Here is a 24495-nt window from a genome sequence, read left to right as displayed (position 1 = left end):
CTATTGGCTAAATGGTGATAAAGTCTCTCAAAAGGAACATGGAATGAGCTATTATGGAGTGAGAGTCCACTGTAATATAAACGGGTGTAGGTTCGAACACTCTCCCCCAGTCCCCAGTGCTATGTATAATCTCAAGTCCTCTGAAGGCATCTTTGAATACCTCAACGGTACTCGCTTCTCTGCTAGCGATGTTCAGTCTCTTTCAGGTGGTTCATCAGCTTTTACCTATCGTATTATTCTTGAGAACCCTCTAAACACTGGTGAGAAGATCGTAGTATTGAAGCATTTCAAGAGCGTTGCTGCTCGAATTGAAGGGATGGAGGCGGATCTTGACCGCGCGGTATGCGGATCTTGCATTTATTTACTTGCATATCGGTTTAAGTGAAACCTGTTTAAAACATTTTTAGGATCACGAGTACATAGTTCTCTCAGCTATAGCTACATCAGGACTTTTCGATTCGGAGAGTACAGTTCAAGTCCCCAGACCGATTGAATATGACCAAAGAACGCATACCATCTTCATGTATGATCTTGGCTCCCCAATCCCCCTCGCCCAGGTACTTGAGAGAGGCTTTGAAAACAATGGGTCTCCCGAATCCGAAACATCGAAACTGGCCTCGGATATTGGGGAAGCCATAGGGGATTTTATAGGGCGTCTCCATAATTGGTCTACCCGTGCTGAACAGGAAACACTTCGCCCCTATTTTGCGAAGAAACCGGACTGGAATCAAAAGGTAGTGGCCGTATTCAGTTCTTTCATTACACTCTCCGCGGATTGACTTAAACTACATGAAGCCTGGACGGACATGCTCATTGCAAGGGAGTGTCAAGAAGCTTCAGTCACTCGGAGTGACTGTGTGCTGGTAATGGGGGACTGTTCATTGCGTGAGTATACCTGAAAATATAGTTCCTACATCCGTAGAATCCATATACTAAACTTTACATATACGTCCAGATAATACCTTGGTATCCCCGCCATCTGAAGGGCAAAACATGCGTATTTACCTTACCGATCTGGAAGTTGCTCGATTTAGTGAACCCGAAGTTGATATGGGGGAACTGACTGCGAGTGCTGCATCATTCGAACTTCTTTACTATCCTAACATGGGCTATCCATTCATTCCGGCTTTGCATCGGGCCTATAGACGTCATCGCACCTTGGATCCTGGGCGGATCGGAGCTACAACTGGGACCTGCCTCATGGGCATTGGGCCCCTTTTCCCGTGGGCCAAGAACAAAGATGAAGCACAACTCAGGAAGATAGCCGTAGCGGGACTAGAACTTTTAGAGTACTCGTTCAAATATGATAGGGATTCATTGAGATCTAGTCCTATTTTACAGCATTTGTTCTCACCTCGCGACGAACAGCATATATGATTTAAGTACAACGATCTTATGTACTAATAATGAATAGTACGTTCGTGTGATGGACCTCACGTTGCATTAAATCATTAAGGCATGTATTTAGTGAAAAATTAGGAGCACAACAATTCATGTAAAGGAAGACTAATCGGCTGCACTCGAACACTCGTTCGAGGTTTAACCAATTTCCATTAATGTAGCCTTTTATAGACATCTTCGCATGCAGCAAGTATATACAAGTTTATTCTTCGACCCGAGCTCAGTTGGAATTACGGGTCCGAATAACAAGAAATTATTGCTACAGGCCCTGAATAGGGTACATGGTGGTGTCTAGCTTCCATCATACTAAACCCAAGGCTCTGCCGAGTTTCTCTAGATTCAAATCCCCACTCCCACCTCGTTCGAGAGAATCGGCAATGACCCGACCCAATAACCTGGCATTTCTCCGCTGATGCTCGCCCATAGGCCCCTTGCTAAGCTGCAGTATCTCTATAATCTCTTTACCCACGGCGTCGTCCGTCCCCACTATCTCGACCTCTCGACCGTTTTGGTAGGCTTTGGATCTGGCGGGGCCAGTGCGAACTTGCAAAAGCTCGAATCCGCAGTCGTGCAAGGTGGCTATCTGCACCGCGTTTGTGGGCTGATCAGACTGACATCCGGGGGTAGTCAGGACCCTGTGATATCATGTGCTCGAACCCGTAACTCACAGCAAACGGCCAAAATATGATCGGTACGCCTCGTACGAGTGCCTCGGTAGATGAATTCCATCCACCGTGTGATAAGAAATAATGGATCGACTGAACCCATGATTAATACTGCGCGAATAAACGAAATAAATCGAAGCGTACAGGGTGGTCAAGAACTGCCGTTTGGTTCGCCCAGGATGGGAATATCGCATTCCCAGCTTGGACATGCGCATTCATCCAAGATTCATCGAGTATAGCGCTCCGGTTTGAGAGTGCCAAAACGAACCGCAACCCAAAGCGCGTGATTTCGTCAAGGATTGTTGTAAGGTGAGTTATCGAGCCTGGAGGAGGGAAAAAGAAAGTTCCAAAAGCAACATAGATCACCGAATGAGGTCCTTTTTCCGTGTATGCCTTGTCTAGGAACTGCATAATCGTGGAATCGGAATCGGTACGATTTGGTGCAGTCTTTAGATCTACGGAGGGTCCGATAAAGAATGGCGTCATGGGTTTATCGAATGCTCCGGAGAGAGCAGCGGCAGAGATGGGTGCCTACAAAAACGTATTTGTGTGACGTTCAATAGAGCCGTGATAACTGATAATAGGTCATTGACGTACTATTTCGACTGTTGCACAACAGATAACCATATCAACGTTTTTTATCATGTTTGTCCAACGACCATTCAAAAGCGCGCAAACCGATAGAATAGAAGGGATATACTGAGGGATAGCCTCCCACTCATGGTGAATCGGAATACCCGGCATATCTACTAGCCGATCGGTGACTTCCTGTAAAACTAATAGTTGAGTAAACTGAACTTCAAAAATCAGAGCAGTGTGAAGATAGTGTTACCTGCAAGTACATTTCACCAGTTTTATCAAATGAATAATCTTGCTTTTGAGTAATAGCCTCAAGCACTCTTCCACCATGACCATTCTCTTTGTTCCCGTGTCGGCTGAGGTTCAAGTGAGAAGGAGGTGGAACAAGAGGAGAGACGTGCACTTACACAATTAGCGATACTGCCGTCGTCGACCACCACGATACTACCGAGAGATTATGGATATGCTTGGATGCTAGAGATACACCTCCATTTTGTTGGTCTTCTATGATCCAACTCGGTTGGCCGACAAATTGGTTGTCAATCGGAATATCGACCGAGCGCTGTAGCTCTTGAGTTATCCATAGCTCGAAAGATTTTTCTAGGTAGAGATAGAGGTCGAGTATGTTGGTAAGAGAGATGACTGGCGGCTCCTCGCCACCCAAAGTAGTCTCAACAACTTTAACTCGATGCGAACATGTCGAAGGTTGGGCTTCAAGATAGTTTATAGCTCTTGGTACTTCCTTGCCATACACGAACAAAGCTACCGGAGAGATTAGCAACTTGGGAGAGAAATAATGGGGCACTCCTGAACGAACAAATGAATAGATATGGAAATTTCTCGACCATCCGGAGTGAGGTCTTCAAAGCAGGACGCAGGTGGCCTAGGTTTGCTCTCTGAATCACCATATCGTTGGTATCTAACATCGTTACTCACCCCAAGAGGGACCGGGAACGAATACGACGTGCTTCAATGGTTCAGAGGTCATATTGCGAGTTGATGCTTGAAAAGTGAATGGGAACGGCATTTATATTCAACCTGGCGTATCCGCGCACGTCACTGCTGCCTCCTGACCAATATCCGAGATTGGCATATACACGTTGCACTTGATTGACAGAGTAACTACGTACTAGTTCCGGTACCTGCGCTTTTCGCAGTATCCTGTATATTTGATCTATCTCCCGCGCTGGGCTATGTTAAGATATTGTATGCGCCAACGCGAACCGAGTCTTGGCCGCAAGTGGAGCCATAAACCCTTGATCGGTTTCTCAACTTCATCCTCGCCGATGTCTTCGCAGCTCGCAACCTACTTCGTAAGGCACTGCACAGGATCCATTTTTGCACTGGAGAGCACACGAATCGGTGATATTGGAGACCCCAACCGCTTTCAGAGTCTCAGACCGGAATAGATGCGGGGATAACAATCTGGTAGAATCAGTGAAAGAAGCATGGATTAACACGTGATCGCCTTCTACACTGGGCAGTTTTGATCTAACCTCCGCGATGCGGATCCGCGCAAGCCAAAAACAAGTGCTCCAAAGGCACTGCGAATGCGTGACTCACTGTACCCGGTAGGACACAGAACGATATATAACGGGTTCCCAAAGCTTGAATAATTCTCTATAGCTATCACACATCCCCTCCTCCTTCCTCTCATGACTACTTCCTACGACCTCAGAACTGCCAAAGGCGTGTTGGCCTATCTCAACACGACACCTTTCCCCGCGACCGACGCCACACTACTTACAGGCGGAAACTCGGCTTATACATTCCGCGCGACGCTCAAGACGCCCCTTGCGTCTGGGGACAAAACCATCGTCCTGAAACACGCCGAGACGCAGGTGTCTGCAACATTTTATGATCCTGGTCTCAAAACATCAGAAGTCAGCGCGCAGCGCAATGTATGCTTCAAAAGCCCTGGTTTATATTCTTGACTTATATATATGCATTAAACAGGAATTCGAATACAAGATGCTTTCGGTTATTACGGAGTCCGAACTCTGTGGTCCTGAGAGTATCGTCCGGCCTCCTCGTCCATTATATTACGACCCGGAGACTCATACGACCTTCATGGTCGACCTAGGCTCGCCGATCCCGCTCCAAACAATCCTCCAAGAAGGATTCGACGCGGGAACCCTTGATTATCGCCAGTTGAGTCACGACATCGGCTCGGCTCTGGGTGATTTTCTCGGACGACTACATACCTGGACGAGTGCCCCCGAACAAGCACCCCTCCGCGCGCTCATTTCCCAGAACGACGTCGCGAAAAGGTGTTTGTCGATACAGCACGCGTTTGCGCACGAGACGTTGGACAAGCTGGGGTTGAAAGAACAATGGATCGAGGATGCCTTGTCTCGGGATTTGGAAGAGAGCGCGGCGGCTGAAGATACATTAATATGGGGCGACAGTTGGCCGGGTACGTTCCTCGTTTTGGTACCGTCGATTTAAACAAAATTGACCCCTCCTCCTCCCTTTTTTTTGGATAGGTAATATTCTGGTTACATTGCCCTCGGAAACGCAGCCGTTGAGAATCCATCTTACCGACTGGGAAATGTCGAGATTAGGACCTCCTGAATTCGACCTTGGCGAAGCGGTTGGCGTGGCCATGTCCGTTGTGCATCAACGTTATCCCCAAGGCCACCACCCTTACATCCAATCTTTGCATTCCTCGTATCGGAAACATCGTGCGTTGAATCCTGTGAGGGCGGCACGGTCGACGGGTGTGGCGATAATAGGGCATAGCTTTATTATGCCCTGGGTAGTCGGCCAGGACGAGCAGTCTCAGAGGAGTCTTGCTTCAGCTGGGATCGCTCTTATTAAGGTTGCCCAAAGTGAAGACATAGACGAGATCAAGAAGCATAGTTTGCTAAAGGAGCTGTTTTAAGGATAATGTTGATTCTTGGTGTATACCTTCCATAACAATATCATTTAACAATATGGCAAATACTCAGCATACCACAAAAATTAGGAGACTATCGCGATTTCAAAAGAGGTCAAAAGTTGAGAATGTTGGATTCGATTCTGTCAAAATCTGCAGAGACAAAGCAAAGAGCTCTATCTCGAAATTAGTAAGAACAATGATTTCCTAGCAAATAATGATGAACGCACATGCTGAGACTTGGGGCAACATGGCGCATACATTGTCAAAAGATGTGAATATGCCAACAACCATTAAGCGATGCAGTTCTGACTAATCCGGACCGAAACTTCTGTCCCGCACGGCCCATTGATTCGGGTGGCTCAATCACAGGTGGCCATGGACTCGCACAATCTAGGAAAGCAGGGGAAGTAAAAGCCATCATCATAATGTCAAACAAACATAACGAGTCATCCACAATCACGTTTCATTCGTAAAGCAAACAAATAGTAGAGTTGAAAATTCCCCAGCAAAAAAGACCAAACCAAGCCAAAGGAATAACTCATCATAAAAAAAGAAAGCAAAAGTAGAATGTAAGTACATGGGTAAAGAGCGCAGAACATGGTGCGATCCAAGAAAACAAATCATTGACAAGAACAAAAGGGGAAATGAGAAAAAGAGCGGATATATGCACCAAGGTCATTAGGAGACCGTGCATAGCCAGGCGGGTTTATAATCGAGGGGGGGATGTAGCAAACTGGCCAATAGGAGAAAAAGCAACACCGAGTAATCGTGACACGTCGTCAGAGCAAACAAATCGAGAAAAGAAAGAATGTGCAAGAAGTAGAAGGAATAAACACTACGAGTAAATGTACGAAATCAAAGAAAAGGAATGATACCGGAAGAGGAAGGCTCAAGCAACCTTGACCTGTGCGGCGGTTTTGGATCGAGTCCTCATGACACGAGTTTCAGCGACAACGGCGGCGGTCGACGCAGCTGTTCCGCTCCTCATGCGAGTGCGCATCTGAGGGGTCTTGGGCTCGGGTGTCTTGGGACCACAGGCTTGCTCTGGTTCCATCATGACCGGCTGAGGGAAATCGACCGAGTTGGTGCTACGTTGGACTCTCCTGACGGGAGTCCTGGGTGCGCGAGACCGACCACGCTTGGGGGTTGAGGGAATACAAGGGCAGGGTGAACCTTCCCTCGCAAAGCCATGTGCCTCGGGGAACAAGAGTCGTGGACGAGCGAGTTCGCACGGTGAAAAGTCGGGATGTTCAATGGGCAAGAACGACGGATGATCCTTGTCCTTGGTGGGTGACGGGGGATGTTGGCTTGCATAGGGATTAGCAAAGACAGTCGGGACGCCACGGCTATAAGGAAGTGTTAGCGGGAAGGGATAGCGTTTGACAGCTCAGGAACACTTACAATACGTATCCTACGGTGGGCCCTTCGGTAAAGTCGGTGGCGCTGCGCTTGGGGCGAGGGCGAAGCAAGGCGGGGGGCTCGAGAGTTTCAACAAGGAATGGGTTGTTCGGCGAATCACGCAAAGGACCTTCTCGGAAGACACGGCTTGATCGTTGAGGCTTGGTCCGAGGCGGTGTCTGGGGGCATGCGAATACAGGAGTGGATAGCCTGGGAGGAGGAGTCACCGGCCGAGGTGGAAGTTCAGGTTCGGGTTCAGCCTTTGCCTCGTGGCCCCCGTTCAACTTGAGAACAAAGCTGAAATCCTGTTGAGTAGTCGGCATAGTCACAGCTGGCCGCAGGGGCACGGCCTTGCCCTTGGTCCCCTTTCCTTTGGAACGCTTGTTCGAGTGTTGTTTCCTGCCGATGTAGTCGCTATGAATAGACTCGTCGGGGTTGAGAGCCGAGAACTGAGTTCGTAGTCGCTTTGCACTGGGCTTGCGCACACTGGCAGGTGGTGAAAGGAGAGATGCTGTGGATGCAGAACGCTTCAGAACCTGGCTGAAGGAACGCTCTTGGTCCGGCGTTGGAGGAGCAGTGACGTCCATGTTCATGTTGAATGAATGATCGACCAAGGCCATTGCTGCAGTCTGGCGACAGTAAGGGCTAAAACTCGGTACAGGTGGGTTGTTTGACGACGGAAGGAGCGCTCTGTAATTATGTACGGGTTGGATGTGCAAGGGGCGGTGGCGCCGGCTACGGGATAGAGGTGGGTGGGTGAGAAACAACAGACGCGCTTGTTGAACAAATTAAGCTCGAAATGCACAGCCACTTACGCGACATCACGTGGGCTGGAATCTGCTTACCTGAGCCGCATACGTAGAACCATTGCGAGATATCGACTGTGTCCGATAATACGCTTGTATGATACCCAGCAACGGACTCGCATATACTTCCCTCGGTCCTCTTTGAATATATTCCGCCATGATATCTTTGCTGGGTCGGTCGGGAGAGATACATAAAACCGCATGTTCGAGTTGAGAGTCTATGCTTCAGAACCTGTGCTCCAAGGATTCAATTGAATAGATTGGCAAGGGACAGGGATATCAACGACATAAACCCAGTATACGGAACATTTGACAAAGTTTTTGATAGGCTCAAACTCAACGACATATTGGCTGAACACAGTATAGAGAAAGAACAAGTATGGGGGATCGTCATGAGCGAAATTCGCCTTCGAGCCGTCCCATCAATGGGCGCAGTTAATTACCTATTGAAGCCGCTTGTTAGGGCTCATTACCGATAAACAACCTGTAGCTCACAGACATGACAACTGAGATGTAAGAGAGTCGGGTAATACGCTCGACGTGTTTGATTAATGACTAGTATACTGCAAATGGCCGCCACGGGGCTGAACACTATAATGCATATAGCTTGTCAGCTGGGATTCGCTCTCATCAATTTCGAATTTAGCCTCCTTGGGTCCTGACGCCCTGTACTTTCCCGATAGTTTCAATGCCATCTTTCTCTCCCATATCCTTCTGGTTTGTAGTTGCGCGGTAGCGTGGGGAGCCACCAGAGGTCTCATGAAACGACTGGTCGTGTGGACGGATCTACGTTAACTTGAATGCATCACAAGAGCGAGTGGCGGATGGGGTTAAAGAAATATCGTTCACCCGAAGGGAGTGTGCATGCGCGAAGCCCCGCCATAACTGGTGATTTGGGCGACGGCGGATAGCATTGTCTACCGACTACACGGGTTGTGCAACAACGTGGCCACCAGACGGGAGCTCGTACTACCCGGCCTAGTAAATGCACATCACCTCCAGGTCTGCTCCGTGAAATCCACGGGAACTCGTGAGCCCCAAATGCTCGAGAAGCTTAAATAAGAGACTCATAATAATCTCATCTACACTTCTCGAGCTCGTGAGCTCAGGTGAATTTCGCATAGTACAACCTGAGGCGATATCCACCACGCTAAGACCCGCACTTAACTTTATAAGATGGGTTATCTTCGACATTTAATTATACTCTTCGACTCCCTAGACTTGTATTCAACAGGTGATCGGATTAGGGAATGGAGGAATCATATTCGATATACCAGGTGGCTGGATTATCCATGTTCTTGGTGAACTATAGCTTTAAAAACAAAATCTCGACAGTTTAACTGATCTCAATGACTTATCTGGGCGAACCAAAGATTCTTGGGACGTACTGCGCGGCTTGACTCACGTGTTGTCTTTATCCCGTGGAAGTTTGTTGTTGGAGTTTACGTTGAAACCGCTCGGCGATGGGCTATAGGCGGAACTGCCAACACCCCGAATGTCCGGTATCAAATTAAATAATCATCGTTGAGTTACAGCTTATTAAGTCTTCAGCGATAACTCATGCGATAAGGGAAGTGTGTCAGCCGAAAATATCCTCATCACATTTTTTAGACAACTTAAATCTATCCTAGATTGACAAGCGTTCTACTCGGTAAAATTCTGTCCATGTTATGGGCTGGATCATCAATGCGATAAACAACGACGGACGCCCGCCACATGTCAAGACGACACTCCAAATGTACACAGTGTTGGCACCATCAGATCGGGGCGCAATGTGGCTCAGGGACAACTTACCTCCTTGGGAACATTCCGCTAGGTACACAAATTATTCGGTACGCGTCCAATTCGAAGCATATTTCCACCCTGCCACTGTGTATCATTCGTCAACGCAGTCTTGAGCTGCGTGATAGGCTATATAATCCAAGGCTGGGATCCCAGACCCATCATTTCTCCTTCACCTTATACCCCCTCCTTTCATTGTAAGTCGGATGAGCACAGAAATTTGAACAGCTATACTAATGCTACGTCGTCACCTAGATTATCACCAATCTGCCATGGGATGTATTCCTAGCCGATCCTCTATGGACGTCGAGCCCAAACCCAACATGAGGATCGTCGCGCGTACTATGACCCGCGGATCAAGTCTGGAGCACTTCCCCAACGAACGCCCATATAGCCCAACTTCAGTCGAGACGAAAGTACCTAATGGTGCTGCCTCTCCTACGGTAGGCGTGCCGAAACCCCCTCGGGTCGATTGTATTGCACGTAGGCCATCAAACGAATCGTTTAAGCGTCGAAAGGCAGAGCAGGGACAAGCTCATCAGGAGGGCGACGACTTCGACTGTGACAGGAAGCACAGCAATAGGAGCTGCTGTTACTGCGGACGATGGGACAGGTGCTGGAGGCAGTGGTCGTGGGGATGCTGGAAGCGAGTGATTTTGTTGTTGTTCTTTGTTCAGCCCGTGTATCACTAGCCATGTACCATTGACATTATATACCCAGACTGTCATCTTGTTATACAATTGACCTAGCATTATGTTCAGAGAAGAGTCTCAAGCGTGTTACTCTAAATTTTCTATGTGTAAACCAGAGCTCGCTTATGATAGGTACAGGGGCTAGTCCTTGGCCGAGATCCACGTGATGTTGAATTTGGTATTCATTTATTATGGTGTTGTCGAGCCTGTGTGGTGCCCACGCATATATGTGATCAATGCATTATGCTTGTTCGTCTTTTTTTTTTTTTTTTTTTTTTTTTTTTTATCTATCGATAGATAGGGTTAGCAAGCAAAAGGAAGCCTCCGATAAGTTTCAAATATTTGAATGTTTGCGGATGGTTTCGTTCTGAACTTCGCGACCGACTGAGTGCAGTCGGGTGTCTATTGCACCAAGCAGTGCCGCATTAATTCGCTGATGATATGCCCACCAACATAAGTTATTTGCACAAGTGGATATGGCTTGATCCTGTCCGCCCTACATAAACTAATGGATCACTCCCAGGTCCGAGCATGAGAGTCTGAGAGTGGCCTCTACTTGTGTTGCAGCGGTTGTTGGCAGAGCTCACTTGACATGAGCTTGTTAGTAGATTAAATCTGGGAGAGAGCACGATACATACTGCTAATTTTATTCTGTGAAGAACATATCACTCGTACCATCTTGTTGCACTTTCCGCAGTATGCGATAGCATCATGAGCTTAACCGAAAGAAAGGCGATTTAATTAAATTGAGACCCGATTCCAAAAAGACAAAATAACCTGGATCTGAGCCTAAGTACCTATTCAAAGGTTTATCTTGAGCCACCATGATATAAAATATGGCCGACCGTTGTGCTTACATGTACGCAGAATGGAGTATTCACCGTTCCTCAGTAGTGGAAGGAGGACCTTTTGCGGGCGTTCGGTATAGTTGTAGGCAAGGAGCCAAGTTATATTGGTATGAGTCTTGTGCAATAAAACCTCCTGTCTGGATGGGTCAAGTTCATCCAAGATCAACTACAGCCCGCTGCATCAATGTTGGATGCTTTTGATTAGATCTGCCACGGCGAACCCCAAAAGTGTAGAAAATACGTCATGGCACCCGGGCTTTGCCACGCATCCACATCCAAAACGTAGAGATCACAGCCCAACGGCACGTAAGAATGGGCTGAGGATGCAGATTCATTGATTCAGACTCTCATTGTGTCAGTACCATTCCTATATCAGGCGATACAAGATCTGAGGCCATGTTTATATAATTCTATTTACCCTTGTTTACGTGTTTAGCTGGACCATTCACAACCATCAACCACCATCTCTGAGGTACACCCCCAAGCCTACTGGCTGCGCAAACTGCGGTTTTCCAGACTGATATTGAATTTTATAGATGGGCTGTATACCGAGTAAGCCTCCGCCCGAACCATCTGCGCCAACCAGCAAATCCGCTCCCAAGCCTAATGAGGCATCTGGTGCATCAAATATCCAACATATTCCCGAGGTGACTGTTCACGAGGCTACACCTACTCATAGCCGGAAGAGTACAGAGCCACCGAAACTTGAAGACAAGAGAGCAAAGGACACAGGCATTGCCAACGCTGATGGCTCGGCGAGTGGAGGAACAGGCGGGACTGCCGCTGGAGCAGTCGCAACAGGTGCTGCTGGAGGAGATGCCGGTGGTAGCGGAGGAGGAGGAGGAGGAAGGAGGAGGGTGGGGGAGAATAGAATGGCAAGTTCTGGATACCCCACCCGGATGAACTATGCAAAGCTAGGTGCGCTGTACAAATACTCCTGCTGTCTGTAATACCCGTTGTTTGTGCTTTTAATTGGGTCATGATCTGTCCGACTTTGATACAACGTGTGCATTGGGTTTCTCAATGATCGAATAATGAACAGAGGATATTAAACCGGAAAAATAGAATATTGGTACAAATATGGTAGTATCCGTATTTTACAACAAAATGAAGGACCACTGACGTAAACCGCAATAACGAAGCACTTATTTTAAAATAATACTATATCTCCATAAGTGTGTATCGTCTCATATCCTCCAATTCTTGAATCGTCTCCTGGATCGTGGGTCGATTGGCCGGGTCTTTGTCCCAACAGCGGACGAACAACTCCCACAAACCATCTGGAATATCAATACCATCTCTAGTTCCCGCCGTGTTTCCTGGTACGCTGCCGCTGCTAGACATTCTACTTGTGCCAGGCCGAGGACGTTCAGGTATTCTACCCCTTGCAACCTCCATCACGACTGATCCTGGCATCTTGATTCGGCTATAAGGAACCTTATCACTGTATAGCTCCAGCGCCGTCATTGCCCACGAATAGATGTCCGATTTGAGGGTCATTTGGCCACCGTCTTCGTGTAGTTCAGGTGCCATCCAGCGGTAACATCCATTGGCACCTGTAGATTGCGTAAACGGAACAGCAGTTAGATCTTCCAATGCTTTGGCAAGCCCGAAATCGGCGAGAAGCTGGTCAAACAATCAGTCGCCTGTGCATGAGGTACATATACGCGCACTTACAGCCCCCCCTCCATCACCAATGAGCACGTTGGATCCTTGAAGGGACCCATGAACAATGGGTGGGTTTTGTGAATGCAAGTAGCGCAAGCCGAATGCTATTTCGAGAATCTACAGAATCGAGAAAATCAGTCGATATAACCCTGTTGATTTTAACCAGCCAAAAGCGAACCAATTTTAGACGGTCGGCACTGGGGTTCTTCTTCAGATACTTTGGCGCATCGCCGTTCTCGCACCAAGGGCTGACGAGATAGCTTTGCGAGAGTTAGTGATGTATTTGGGTGACTGGTAAGGTCGCTTACAAAGATGATCCTCCAGCGATGGATGCAACTCCATAGAAGCGCAAGATATATTTGCTCTTCATTCGATGCCAGATGTTTACTTGACGGTGAAATCTCTGCAGATAGTAGCAGTTAGATATCGCCTACAATATACACCATGGGCAATACTCACTCTAACGTTCCCCTCTGAAGCCTTTGAACTCCTGAGTATCTTAACTGCGACTTTTTCTTCGCCTAGCCATAGGCCCTCGTATACGTCATAGACCGTGCTCCCAGCAATAGGTGCTTGGCTAACGATCTTACACTCATGGCCTTCAAGAAAAGCAATTGGAGGCAATTGGCCAGAGGCTTGTTGCATCCCCAGCAATCCACGCGAGATGTTGTCGTGAGTCAATGAGCCAGCTGGATGAGCGCGCAATTCCTAGTAGTGAATATTAGTCCAGATGGTCTCGTTGCATACCAGGATTCTATACATACGAGCTGGAATGTCTTCATGACATCGGTAAATTTTTCCATATTTACGAGCAACAATCCCATATCCTCTCTAAGCTCTTCTTGGTTCTCCAACATTGTCAACATCATTTTCTTCATTTCGAGCTGGTCCGATTCACGGGCAGCATCCATCTGAGTGTTGAGACTGTACAATTGGAGCTGTGTGGCGATCTGAGGTGGTGTGTGAGTAAAAGGTAGAGTGTGGCAAGCGTGCAGCACGCTCACCTGGAGGTTCTGGCAGCAAGCGTCAAGTTGGTTCATGCTCCTTTCGATTTCGACTGTAATCTCGTCGTTCTTAGCAAAGCTCTTAAGCGATCCCCATTCAGCCCATTTGTTCATTGATGAGTGAATCCCTTTGATTGTCCTAGCCACCAGTCTTAGCGCTCAAAGACAAAATTCTATGAAGATAATACTCACGTTATAAAGATCTCGACGGTTTCGTTGAGCGCTGATTGTTCTATGCCCGCAGCGTTGTCTCGTATGGTGATAAAAATATAGACGCAACGTGCACGTAAGATCTTGCAGCGTTCCCTGTTTTATAGCCGTGCTGTCAGTGGCTATTGCATGTGGCGATCAAATAGGTAAGCAAAGGAGTCACGAAGCACAGCCCTTAGTGAGCATGAGCGTTCGTGGACCAACGTCGGGAAAAGCGGCGCGCATCCCGCTACCCAGATACGGAAATATAGTGTACAGCATAAACAACTGACTTGTTTACTTTCACTTGATCCGCTGTTCCCCATATTTGTTCCAGAACTCCGCACGCTGCCGGGAGTGCTGGGAGGAAACCAGAAGTGGCAGCGAGCTCCGTAAAGCTAACGAAACCACGGAGAATTTGTTCCAGTTTGTTCATGCTGTAATGGTTGACACCACTTTGCCTAAAGGATAAGTATTTTAGTACAATGTTTTAACGTATTGACAGGGTGTCAACACAGAGAGGTAATCGGGGAGCTGCTGGTGCTGTGCGCGAGGAGCGACCTAGTCAGTTCAAGATATGCTGGGGCATACCCAAGGCTGTGTTGGAAAATCCAGTAGAAACAAGATATACTAACCGATGGGTGGCGAAAAGAAGCACAGGGTGTGAAAAGTAATGCCAAAGTGGACCTTTTTCTATGGGCGACGCAGCCAGGCAAACCAGTGTGTTTCGAAAACCCTGTCTCCCGCTACACGCGAAGAAAAAACGGGGTTGTATCATTATCCAGAAAGCGCCCAACACGTAAGCAGACTGATGAGTCAGTTTTGTGGCATAGTTGGTTGGCCACTTTGTATATGTCTATGTAGATGATTGAAAGTTGGAGGTGATTAATTATAAGGGGATATATTTATTCGGCGACTAGGAGTGTTCGATAGAGTATTTGACTCCAGTCGAGACCCAACATTGATTTATGTAGCAGAAGGTTCACCAGTCATAACTATCATGCCAAGAAGCGGAGGATGCCGAATACTTGTGTAGATGTGAGACTTTCAGCGGCGTTTGGTTACGTGCCGAGTTTGAGGTGTTTAGTCGACGGTCGTTGTGCTCCTTTCGGCACCTCGGCCACGTGACTTAACTCCGTTAGGAACTTACGGAAGGTCGGGCCGGTCATAACCACCCACTGATCGACCCCCCATGGCAGATCCGCAAGAACTCCTCACTAGCTATACATTATATAAAGAGCCAATGATGAGATCGATACGAAATGAACTGACCACAGGACATGCCCGCCCCAGAAGGATTCGTAAACAATAAATTCCGCACCTGGGAGGATGTACAACGAGCAGCAGTCTCCGGTAAGTCTTTCATGCCAAGTCCGAATTTCGGTAATTTGAATAGTGTATGTCTCCAGTTCTTGACTCGCTCTCGCGCTATACATCTCCTGGAGGAGCACGCATAGTACAGGCCATACCGGCACTCACTTTGACGAAGTTGCCGCCCAACTTGAAGGATTTTCGCGACCTTTATGGGCACTTGCTAGTCTTATTGCCGGAAGCAAAGGACATGGTAAATATGATCTATAAAGATTATTTTCTCATTCTGTTATAATTATTAACTTGTCTATCCGTTAAGACGTCTCTCGTTTATCTCCAACTCCATCCGAGCTTTCTACCCGCTGGCTAAAGGGACTTGCTTCTGGCACTGATCCTAAAAATGCCGAGTACTGGGGGACAACTCGGGGGAAGGACCAACGTATGGTCGAGATGAGCGCGATCGGATTCACCCTGGCCATTGCTGGAGAGAAGCTGTGGGACGTAAGAGTCACATTTCACCTCAATATGAAGCACGTACCTAAATCACTATCAGCCTCTTTCTGAAAAGGAAAAAAGCAACCTCGCTAATTGGCTTGGCGAGATTAACGACAAAGAAATGCCAGATAGTGAGCACTATTATTTTATATCAAAGGTTGTGCCTAACAGTTCCACTAGCAAACTGGTTGTGGTTCCGCGTCTTTGCGAACCTTGGGTTGCGTAGTGTCGGATCAGATCGTTTTTCAAAGGAGCAAATGACCAAAGACCTGGATCATTTGGATACATTCCAGCTGGAAAATCTAGGCGATGAGCCAGCTGCGAGTATTGATGGTATGCTGAGTCAGTGTTTTGCAGTAGAGTACACTGAATAACTATTATTTCACACAGGTATACCCGGATTAGATGCTACAACTGCAGGTATTACTGCCCCACGTTCGCGCGGATGGTCAAGGGATGGTCCGGAAGGCGTAAGACAATTGGACTATTACTCTTCATCTTTCGCTATTCAGTTCGCCCAGTTGGTCTATTCGCGCCTTGCAAAAGACTTCGACCCGATAAGATGTAAGAAGTACAAGGTTCGCGCCCGCGAATTTGCGAGGGAGTTTGTTGCGTATTTTGACGAGACGGGTAGGTTTCTCTCGAAAATCATTGTTCGTTATCTTCTTATAGATTTATGAAGGTCGAGCCATTCCCTTCGGGCGCTCAATGATATACCGCGCCGCTTCCGCTTCGTTCTGGCCTGCGATGGCATTTGCAAACGTCGAGCCTCCCGCCCCGCTTACTTGGGGGCACATCAAAGGCCTCTACTTGCGAAACCTCCGATCGTGGGCTGCTCTTGGTGATCAAATCTGGTCTGATTTAGGTGCACTTACCATTGGATATGCCTACCCCAACATGTACATGAGCGAGAACTACAACTCTCCCGGGAGTCCGTATTGGTTTTGTAAGATTTTTGTCGGAGTTGGAGTCCGTCCCGACCACCCTATGTGGACTTCCCAAGAGTCCGGCCACCCAGGTTGTGGCTCTAAATCATTGACCCCATCGACTATTGCCCTCGATCACCCTGGGCATATTCTTACCCACTCCGGAGGGCATACCTTTCTTCTTTCCTCGGGCCAGGCGTGTCATTATCCGTTGAAACACACGTGCGAAAAGTATGGCAAGTTTGCGTACTCTTCTGCTTTTGGATTCAGCGTTCCCACTGGCGCATACACTCTTGAGCAGCACGCACTTGACTCCACGCTTGGGTTGAGCGATGACAATGGAGACCGCTGGCGCGTTAGACGACTCGCCCCCGATGCGCGTATTGAACGTGACGGAAGTGGGGGAATCTGGCTCCGAAGTACTTGGGAGCCATGGCAGGGGGTCACTGTCGAGACTTGGTTGATACCTCCCTCACCAGAAGCACCGCTCTGGTACCTTCGTGTCCACCGAATTCGCGGGGCGGAAGGACGTGGACTGAAGAGTGCTGATGGCGGAGGGCGATCTACGACCGAGGACGGGACCACCGTGCAATTTCAGGAGAAGCTCGTTTTGAACAAGGGCTTGAAGCTAGGGCCATCAGCTCAGCTGGAGCGGTCGGTATTGTTGCTCTTGAAGCGAGCTCGGAGCGATTCGCACGGGTGGTTGATGCAGACTCAAATTCCAACATTATATTTGCACGAAGCGTAATCCCGACGCTACTGGGAGAAATCACTGGGAACGATATGTGGTACGTGACTGGCGTTTTCGGAACCTGCTACGGGTGGATTCCATAAACCTGGTCATGGCCCTGGACCTCGAGCGGGTTGGGAAGAAGAGTGGAAACTCAGGCCGGTCATTCCAGAAGGTATATTGTCTCAGATGCCAAGTTAATGAGCTACGCACTACATTTAATGTTGAAGCAACCAACCTGAGTGATATCGTTAAAGACGTTTTGCGTATGTGAATTAGATCCTCGAATAATATATGATTCCAACCGAGCACCTTGCATGAAGCCGATCACAAATTAGAGATTCGGCTGAGTCATGTCGCGCGAAGAGGGTTCGAGTCCTCTGTGATCCGTGTAAATACCAGATGGGTCAATCGAGCCCGTGAGGCCACATGCGCGTAGGGAATGTATGGATTCGACCCCGAAAGAAGGACAAACAAACCATACTCAAGTACAAGACACCGACCTTTGACGAATTTTATGGAAGTTCCCCAAACTTAGTTCGACAGTGCATTCCACAGGGTGTTCACGATCCTGGACGCTTATTAGTACAATTCCTTACGTCATATGTATCGCTCAGGTTTTCTGGGGACGCCCGACCATTATCCAATTAATTGCTCACACTATTGTAAAAGTTGCAGATCTATATGCGTGTATCCTGCATAACCTATACGTTTATTCTCGGTCCTGCTTTAGCATCTCAAGTACTGTATGTATTGTCTGGATGAGATCATTGGCGCTTGTTATGTCTAGCGCCAAAAGGCGTGAGCGACTACACGTAAATCGGGATGCCGGATTCGCAAAAGATTCTCGTTTCCACTGCCATAGCGTGCCGGGGCACTCACAACGTGCTGTGATGCCTAGGATTTATTGCAAAAGGCGATAAGGAGAGCATCCCTTTCCTCCTCGCCTTCTCATCTCTAGTCTCCGCATATATTTATTAGAGGATGCCTGAGTCATACAATGATACGCCGAATGGACTGCAAAGCGACTCCCCTTACATCGCTGGACATCTGTCTCATCACTGCGTAACCAAGGCCTGAGCCTTTCAGGGGCATGATCTCCGATTTTAAAGCTCGCGCGCCATACTATCTTTCTGACTGGACCGATGCTTGGAACTACCGAGTCGTCCCTGCTACAGCGATGATATTCTTCGCTAGTGTGTTACAGATACTTCATCATAGGGTATACAACTATTCATCATAGCGTCCTGCCTGGCATTGCCTTCTCGCTAGACCTCATAGAACTACTTCTCAGTATGGAGTCACTGAAGTTCTTTTATCTTCATTCATGGCCGCATTTATATTTTCGTTTTCTCGTGCCAACCGCTGTGCATCTCGGGTGTAACGGGACCCATCACTGTACTCAACAAGACAATTTACGAGATCCTAGAACCAGGGAGGATGCCCCCGAGTATCTTCATTTTATTGGCTGGGTCTACTTATGGGCCGCAATCATGCACTGGTTTGCCGCCGTGTTGAACGCTGCAAATTTTCTGCGTTATGTTACTCGATTCTCTTGCGATACGTAGGTCATATTTTCGTTCCAATTGTCGGTGTACTGACGCCTTTTACGCGCATATAGTTTTGGCTTCTATGTCGCCTGGGTCTACCTTCAATACGGGATTCAAGTTATTACACGTCAGCTCTCCATCACCGATCCTGACAGCGTGTTCGTAAGCATCATTCTGGCACTTGTAATGTTGGTCACTGGGCATCTCTTTGGTATGTTGGCTCGCTCAAACATTGGCCACCGAGTGGTACGGAGGTTTTTTGCGGACTACGGAATGCCTATTTCAGGTATGAGATAACTATGAGCACCGTCGATAATACCTAACATCATATCTATTAAACTAGTCATTGCGTGCACTGGACTAGCCTACTGGGGAAGATTTAGATTAGCGAACCCTCTCACGCTGCCAACCTCTGGCGCATTCAGCCCCGCCGGGAATCGCCCGTGGTTAGTGAAGTTTTGGGAGCTCGAAGGCAAATGGGTTGGGTAAGCTTAAGGTCAAAACCTTCGAATTGGCAGCAAACTGATGAGGAGACCTAATAGCATTGCACTTCCATTTGGCTTTGTCTTATTTATTCTATTCTACTTTGACCACAACGTTTCTAGTCTCATAGCCCAGGGCTCTGAATACCCCCTACGCAAACCTCCAGGCTTTCATTGGGATTTCTTCTGGCTCGGTATTAGCACGTTTTTGCGTAAGTTGCCACTCTTAAATGTATATCCAAATTAATGCTCAATGGCACCACCTCATAGCGGCCTGTTAGGGGTACCCGCACCCAATGGTCTAATCCCTCAAGCGCCCATGCACACAGAGTCCTTAGTGATAATGGGCATTCAACGTAAAAATGACGTTGAAAAGATATCCAAAAACGGCCCCAGTCATGGTCGGGAGGAAGATTTTGAGCTACATGGAACTCAGAATTACGAAAGCCAAAACCACCAAGATTCGGCTGAAACGAGTACATTAGTCGAAGAGCACCCCATCGCGGTCGTCGAGCAGCGTGTTTCAAATCTAGCCCAAGGCGCTCTGTGTCTAGTTCTAATGAGCGGACCGTTACAACATGTGCTTGGCTTGGTCCCACGAGGTGTCCTAGCCGGGTTATTGTAAGTAAAAATCTGCTCTCTATTTAACAGATGCTTATCACAATCCTGTCTAAAGCTGGTATATGGGTAGTGATCACCTTCGAGTAAGCGCGGTGACTGAAAAGCTGCTTTACCTTATCCGCGACCCAGCAATGGTGTCTCGTTCAGAGCCCTTGCGCAAGGTCCGACGGTCGCGCGTGACATTATTCGTGGCTATTGAATTAATTGGCTTCGGTGCCACAATGGCCGTCACGCAAACCATTGGTTCGTAATTAATTCGTTCACTCATAGGTGACGATCGGCTGACATATGTGTTCCTGAAGCTGCTATCGGATTTCCAATTGTGATCATGTTGCTCGTACCAGTGCGGTCGTGGTTGATACCTAAGCTCCCATTCACGCCCGAAGAGTTGTCGGTTTTAGATGGACCAACTGCCTCACCATTTGTGGTCTTCCGTTAACCTTTTGGGCCGAAAGGAAACTTACAACATTTCCAGACAATGGAGTCCGTGGGCGGATCCATTTGAAGCTCATGAAACATTGGATATTATATTGTATCACCCCCAAGTCGTAGGTAGCATCAGTGCCATCTCGCATAATACCGTACCGAGTCATCCCTAAACAGAACAAAGATTTTGTACTATGAGTTGAATTATTGGTGGATGTCGATATTGTATTTTATATCAAACCAAACTGATGGACTTAGTGCTCAAGCGCATCAGCCCGAATTCACCGGCCACACGTGATGGGGTGTCTTATTATAATCTTCCACGGCAATCGAAATCCTTGCCGAGACTTGCTTGGGACGAGTTTAGCCCACATTTCAACCAACATTTCAATGGCATGCGGGGGAGGCAATGCACCAGGACGGGACATTGCCAAATAGGTTATGGTTTCTCCCATACTGCTTAGAAATCACCTGAGGCATTCGGTTCGGCAGTCTATTCTTGTGACTATAACTACGCGAAGAGGATGTGTCATTGGTGAAAAACTATAATTCACCTCTGTCGCGAACTAAACCTACTCCCTACAACTACGACTGCTCTGACGGACTTTTTTTTTTTTTCTTTTACCTTCGTTGTTGCTCCCTTGGCTCGTTCCGTTTTATCCTAAATCTAGTCGATCATCATGACGCACTCTGTAGCAAGTGTGGCATTGGTCGCTTCAGCTGTCGCGTTTCTTGGTGCAAATGCTCTTGTTCGAACTGACACGGCTTCTAATCCAAACAATCCTCACCGACGTTTGCTCACTCGCGCCGTCACAGCCGACCCGACTCAACTTAGTGGCAAAAGCTTCGATTTTGTGATCGTAGGGTAGGTAGTTTACTTCAACAGCACATTCAGTAAGTTCCTCACTGAGAGAGACCTACATAGAGGTGGAACGGCCGGGCTTGCTATTGCAGCGCGGCTATCAGGTCGGTTGTTTTTTGAACTTCATTTACCAATCATGTCATTAACTGCGCCTGGACCTCAGAATACTCGAACATGACTGTAGCCGTGATAGAAGCAGGAGGGGACGGTTCCTCACACGCAGATAATATCAACATTCCTGGTTATTCGTACATTCACGGCCTCACAGGTACTGACGCAGACTGGAGCTACGACATCACTGCTCAGCCTAGTGCGGGCAACCGCGTGACGAAATGGCCACGAGGTAAAGTTCTTGGGGGAAGTGGGGTTGGTGTTTATTTCATTTTCCCGTTTCATGCATCGGACCTGACCGTAGTCAATAGAGTATCAACGGAATGTTTTGGGGTATTGGTGCCCAGCGGGAATGGGATGCTTGGGCAACCCTGTTCCCGACATCTTCTTCCTCCTATAACTCATCAACCCTTGAGAATGGTACTCCAGCATCATTCAACTGGTCATGGTCAATGATCCAGAAATATCACAAAAAGTCCGAAAACTTCACTGCACCCCCAGCAGAGCAACAAACTCAATTCGGTATGACCATCGATGCAGACTCGCACGGTTATGGTGGTGCTATTCAGACCACGATGAGCCAGTACATTTACGATGGAATTGCAAACTGGGTCCCGACCCTCGTTGCTTTAGGAATGAGCAAGGGCGATCTTGCATCTGGCGATACGCACGTTGTGTCTATCACTCCAAGCACTCTTAACGCCCATAACTTTACAAGGAGTAATAGTATGGCTGGATATATTGATCCTGTAGGGCCTAGAAGCAATCTTGTTATCTTGACGGGTATGCAAGCTACTGGGTTAGTTTGGGGTGATAAGGGAAGCTCAGGAGCTATCGCAACTGGCGTGGTAAGTAGAATTTCATGCAATCGTGTATGGTTTGTTTACTGTTAAGTAAACTGTCACCCTTCGTTTAGAAATTTGCGGCTAGCAATGGCGCGCAGTCCTATACAGTCAAGGCTAAGAAAGAAGTGATTCTTTGGTAAGCTGATGTGCTTATGTTGACTACTACTTCCCTAATGTTGCCCATAGTGGTGGAACTATAGGCTCAGCTCAATTGTGGGTTCTCTTTGATAGGTATCCTTATCATTAGCTAATACTTTCCAACCTCGTAGACTACAGTTATCGGGTGTAGGCCCTAAGGCTCTTATGACCTCGCTCATATCGACTCAGTGGTGGATCTACCTGGCGTCGGGCAGAACCTCCAGGATCATGGTGCGTGCACTTCTGAGAGATTTTTTCTTTCGCGCGACCCACAAAACTGAAATAGGATCAACAACCGTGGCCTGGGCGGTCGACGGAGCGACGTGGTGGGATCTGTTGTCGAATGACACGTTACAGGCTCAACAGCTAACACAATGGAGGGACGATGCCACTGGATTATGGACGTATATCAACGAAGCAGTCGGTGAGTCATTTGCTCTTCCTTCGACCATGTCCTAATACAAGCCTATTTGATAGCATATCCCAGCATCCAGGATATCATGGGTACCAACGCGGGTACCTGGCTCAACACCGTTTCTTCAGGCCTTTCCTCTGCGCTTTCTTCGCTTTCAACATCCCAATCCCTTGATACTACCGTCCTGAAGGGTATAACACAGCAGTTCAACATCCAACTTGATATGCTGAAAAATTCAGTTGGCCAATTGGAGATTATTATGACCATGCTTGCTGGGGCAGGAATGCTGGCATTCAAGTTGCCCAGCAGCACGCATGGAGTCGTGGTGCCATCACAATTACCAGCTCCAATGCATTTGACTACCCTAGCATCAATCCGGTAAGTTTTTGATAACGGTTCTGAGATTATAATTCGATACTTATGCTGTGGCATTAATAGAACTACTTATCAAACAGTTGGGATGGTGCGTTGCGTTGTGAAACCCAAACTTCATCAGCACTGACAATTTTGCTTAGTGGATATCATCAACGCCGGCATCAAGTACGTCAGGACCATTGGCGCCACCGCACCGATGAGCTCCTACTTCAAGGCTGAAACCTCGACTACAGTACATTGCTCTCTTTTCCTGTGCACCACGATCTAACCAATTATTTTTCGCAGAGTGCCTCAACTACTGACGACGCCATCAACACGTACATCGCCAATAGCGTCGCGACCGAGTATCACCCAATTGGTACTTGCTCGATGCTTCCTCTCGATATGGGAGGCGTGGTTGATACCACTCTTCGCGTATACGGCACATCCAACGTCCGTGTCATCGATGCCAGCGTGATGCCTATTCACGTTACGGCTCACACTATGGCTCCTGCGTACGCCATTGCCGAATATGGAGCAGATATCATCAAGATGGCGTATTGGCCTGTTCCCGTCTCCACCACTACGACAAGTGCCAGAGGTGGTGCTACAAACGGTAGTGGTAGTGGTAATGGAAGCAGCGGAGGCAATAATGGAAATGGATCAAACGACGAGGGTGGATTGACCTCGAGCCAGAGGACGATTGTAATTGCAGCTACTGTTGCAGTTGGAGGTGCTGCTCTGCTTTTGGTGAGTTCCTACGGGAGTATTTCGGCAAGGATTCGTTTTGATTATTTTGCGTTAGGGGCTTCTCTTTTGTATACGCAAACGCTCTCATCAAAAGCCCCAAGGTCCGGAAGACCCATGGCGGTCTTCATATGGCGGGGCCCATAGTCGTAGGTTGCTCTCGTCGCGCGGTTAATCACCAAACTCACATATTGTATAGTTCCTATGCAAAACCTTTCCAATGCAGAACTCGCTGCTCCACCTGCACCGTTCAAGGCCGGGGGCAATAAGTACGACTACCGTATGTCGGCTATGTCATCTTCGACTATGGACACCGCGCAACTTCAAGCCGCTACTCCGTTGGCCGAACACCAGCCATTAGCATACGACCATGCAGTTCCTCCCTCACCAGGATTCGCTTACAACACCCCCGGTGCTAGTGCTCCTGGAACGCCCCATATGGGGCCAGCTCCCGGCTTGATGGCCCATGACTATGCGCCTGTGAATGGGCGGGCATCACCTGGCCCAAGGATCTAAATATTACTTGATGGACTACAACACAGTCATTTATTTGGATACTGACACTCTTT

General features: G+C 47.9%; 9 protein-coding genes across 9 annotated transcripts; 6 read left to right on the top strand and 3 right to left on the bottom strand.

Moving 5' to 3' along the window:
• Window positions 1-121: 121 nt before the first annotated feature.
• RhiXN_08297 (phosphotransferase enzyme family protein) lies at window positions 122-1377 on the top strand (the record flags this gene model as incomplete). Its single annotated transcript, XM_043328113.1, has 4 exons — window positions 122-340; window positions 408-750; window positions 796-885; window positions 956-1377. 4 exons carry the CDS (start codon window positions 122-124, stop codon window positions 1375-1377), a joined length of 1074 nt encoding a protein of 357 aa, XP_043183498.1.
• A 325-nt stretch (window positions 1378-1702) lies between these two features.
• RhiXN_08296 (UDP-glucoronosyl and UDP-glucosyl transferase) lies at window positions 1703-3633 on the bottom strand (the record flags this gene model as incomplete). Its single annotated transcript, XM_043328112.1, has 8 exons — window positions 1703-2011; window positions 2070-2159; window positions 2211-2597; window positions 2664-2834; window positions 2899-3001; window positions 3053-3407; window positions 3463-3528; window positions 3582-3633. The coding sequence occupies 8 exons, from the start codon at window positions 3631-3633 to the stop codon at window positions 1703-1705; spliced, it is 1533 nt and encodes a 510-aa protein (XP_043183497.1).
• Window positions 3634-4300: 667 nt separating this feature from the next.
• RhiXN_08295 (phosphotransferase enzyme family protein) lies at window positions 4301-5529 on the top strand (the record flags this gene model as incomplete). Its single annotated transcript, XM_043328111.1, has 3 exons — window positions 4301-4546; window positions 4602-5061; window positions 5132-5529. The coding sequence occupies 3 exons, from the start codon at window positions 4301-4303 to the stop codon at window positions 5527-5529; spliced, it is 1104 nt and encodes a 367-aa protein (XP_043183496.1).
• Window positions 5530-6415: 886 nt separating this feature from the next.
• RhiXN_08294 (uncharacterized protein) lies at window positions 6416-7544 on the bottom strand (the record flags this gene model as incomplete). The annotated part of the gene is made up of 2 exons (XM_043328110.1): window positions 6416-6872; window positions 6928-7544. The coding sequence occupies 2 exons, from the start codon at window positions 7542-7544 to the stop codon at window positions 6416-6418; spliced, it is 1074 nt and encodes a 357-aa protein (XP_043183495.1).
• Window positions 7545-9811: 2267 nt separating this feature from the next.
• Window positions 9812-12002, top strand: RhiXN_08293 (uncharacterized protein; the record flags this gene model as incomplete). The annotated part of the gene is made up of 2 exons (XM_043328109.1): window positions 9812-9955; window positions 11589-12002. The coding sequence occupies 2 exons, from the start codon at window positions 9812-9814 to the stop codon at window positions 12000-12002; spliced, it is 558 nt and encodes a 185-aa protein (XP_043183494.1).
• Window positions 12003-12213: 211 nt separating this feature from the next.
• On the bottom strand, window positions 12214-14349 carry RhiXN_08292 (Tyrosine kinase catalytic domain protein; the record flags this gene model as incomplete). The annotated part of the gene is made up of 9 exons (XM_043328108.1): window positions 12214-12678; window positions 12730-12837; window positions 12899-12980; window positions 13029-13123; window positions 13180-13428; window positions 13485-13670; window positions 13725-13863; window positions 13917-14030; window positions 14207-14349. 9 exons carry the CDS (start codon window positions 14347-14349, stop codon window positions 12214-12216), a joined length of 1581 nt encoding a protein of 526 aa, XP_043183493.1.
• An 844-nt stretch (window positions 14350-15193) lies between these two features.
• RhiXN_08291 (uncharacterized protein) lies at window positions 15194-17393 on the top strand (the record flags this gene model as incomplete). Its single annotated transcript, XM_043328107.1, has 7 exons — window positions 15194-15266; window positions 15323-15477; window positions 15597-15725; window positions 15778-15850; window positions 15900-16052; window positions 16110-16349; window positions 16402-17393. The coding sequence occupies 7 exons, from the start codon at window positions 15194-15196 to the stop codon at window positions 17391-17393; spliced, it is 1815 nt and encodes a 604-aa protein (XP_043183492.1).
• A 1475-nt stretch (window positions 17394-18868) lies between these two features.
• Window positions 18869-20467, top strand: RhiXN_08290 (HCO3- transporter family; the record flags this gene model as incomplete). The annotated part of the gene is made up of 7 exons (XM_043328106.1): window positions 18869-18939; window positions 18997-19211; window positions 19269-19410; window positions 19468-19619; window positions 19689-20028; window positions 20084-20271; window positions 20331-20467. 7 exons carry the CDS (start codon window positions 18869-18871, stop codon window positions 20465-20467), a joined length of 1245 nt encoding a protein of 414 aa, XP_043183491.1.
• A 667-nt stretch (window positions 20468-21134) lies between these two features.
• Window positions 21135-24442, top strand: RhiXN_08289 (GMC oxidoreductase; the record flags this gene model as incomplete). The annotated part of the gene is made up of 13 exons (XM_043328105.1): window positions 21135-21319; window positions 21380-21420; window positions 21480-21682; window positions 21739-22275; window positions 22344-22408; window positions 22459-22485; window positions 22542-22834; window positions 22888-23203; window positions 23281-23288; window positions 23341-23432; window positions 23486-23929; window positions 23985-24075; window positions 24126-24442. The coding sequence occupies 13 exons, from the start codon at window positions 21135-21137 to the stop codon at window positions 24440-24442; spliced, it is 2619 nt and encodes an 872-aa protein (XP_043183490.1).
• Window positions 24443-24495: the final 53 nt, after the last annotated feature.

Source organism: Rhizoctonia solani, chromosome 10, assembly GCF_016906535.1.
Source record: "Rhizoctonia solani chromosome 10, complete sequence".
Taxonomy (NCBI): Eukaryota; Fungi; Basidiomycota; class Agaricomycetes; order Cantharellales; family Ceratobasidiaceae; genus Rhizoctonia; species Rhizoctonia solani.
This window is presented reverse-complemented; position numbering and strand designations above follow the sequence as displayed.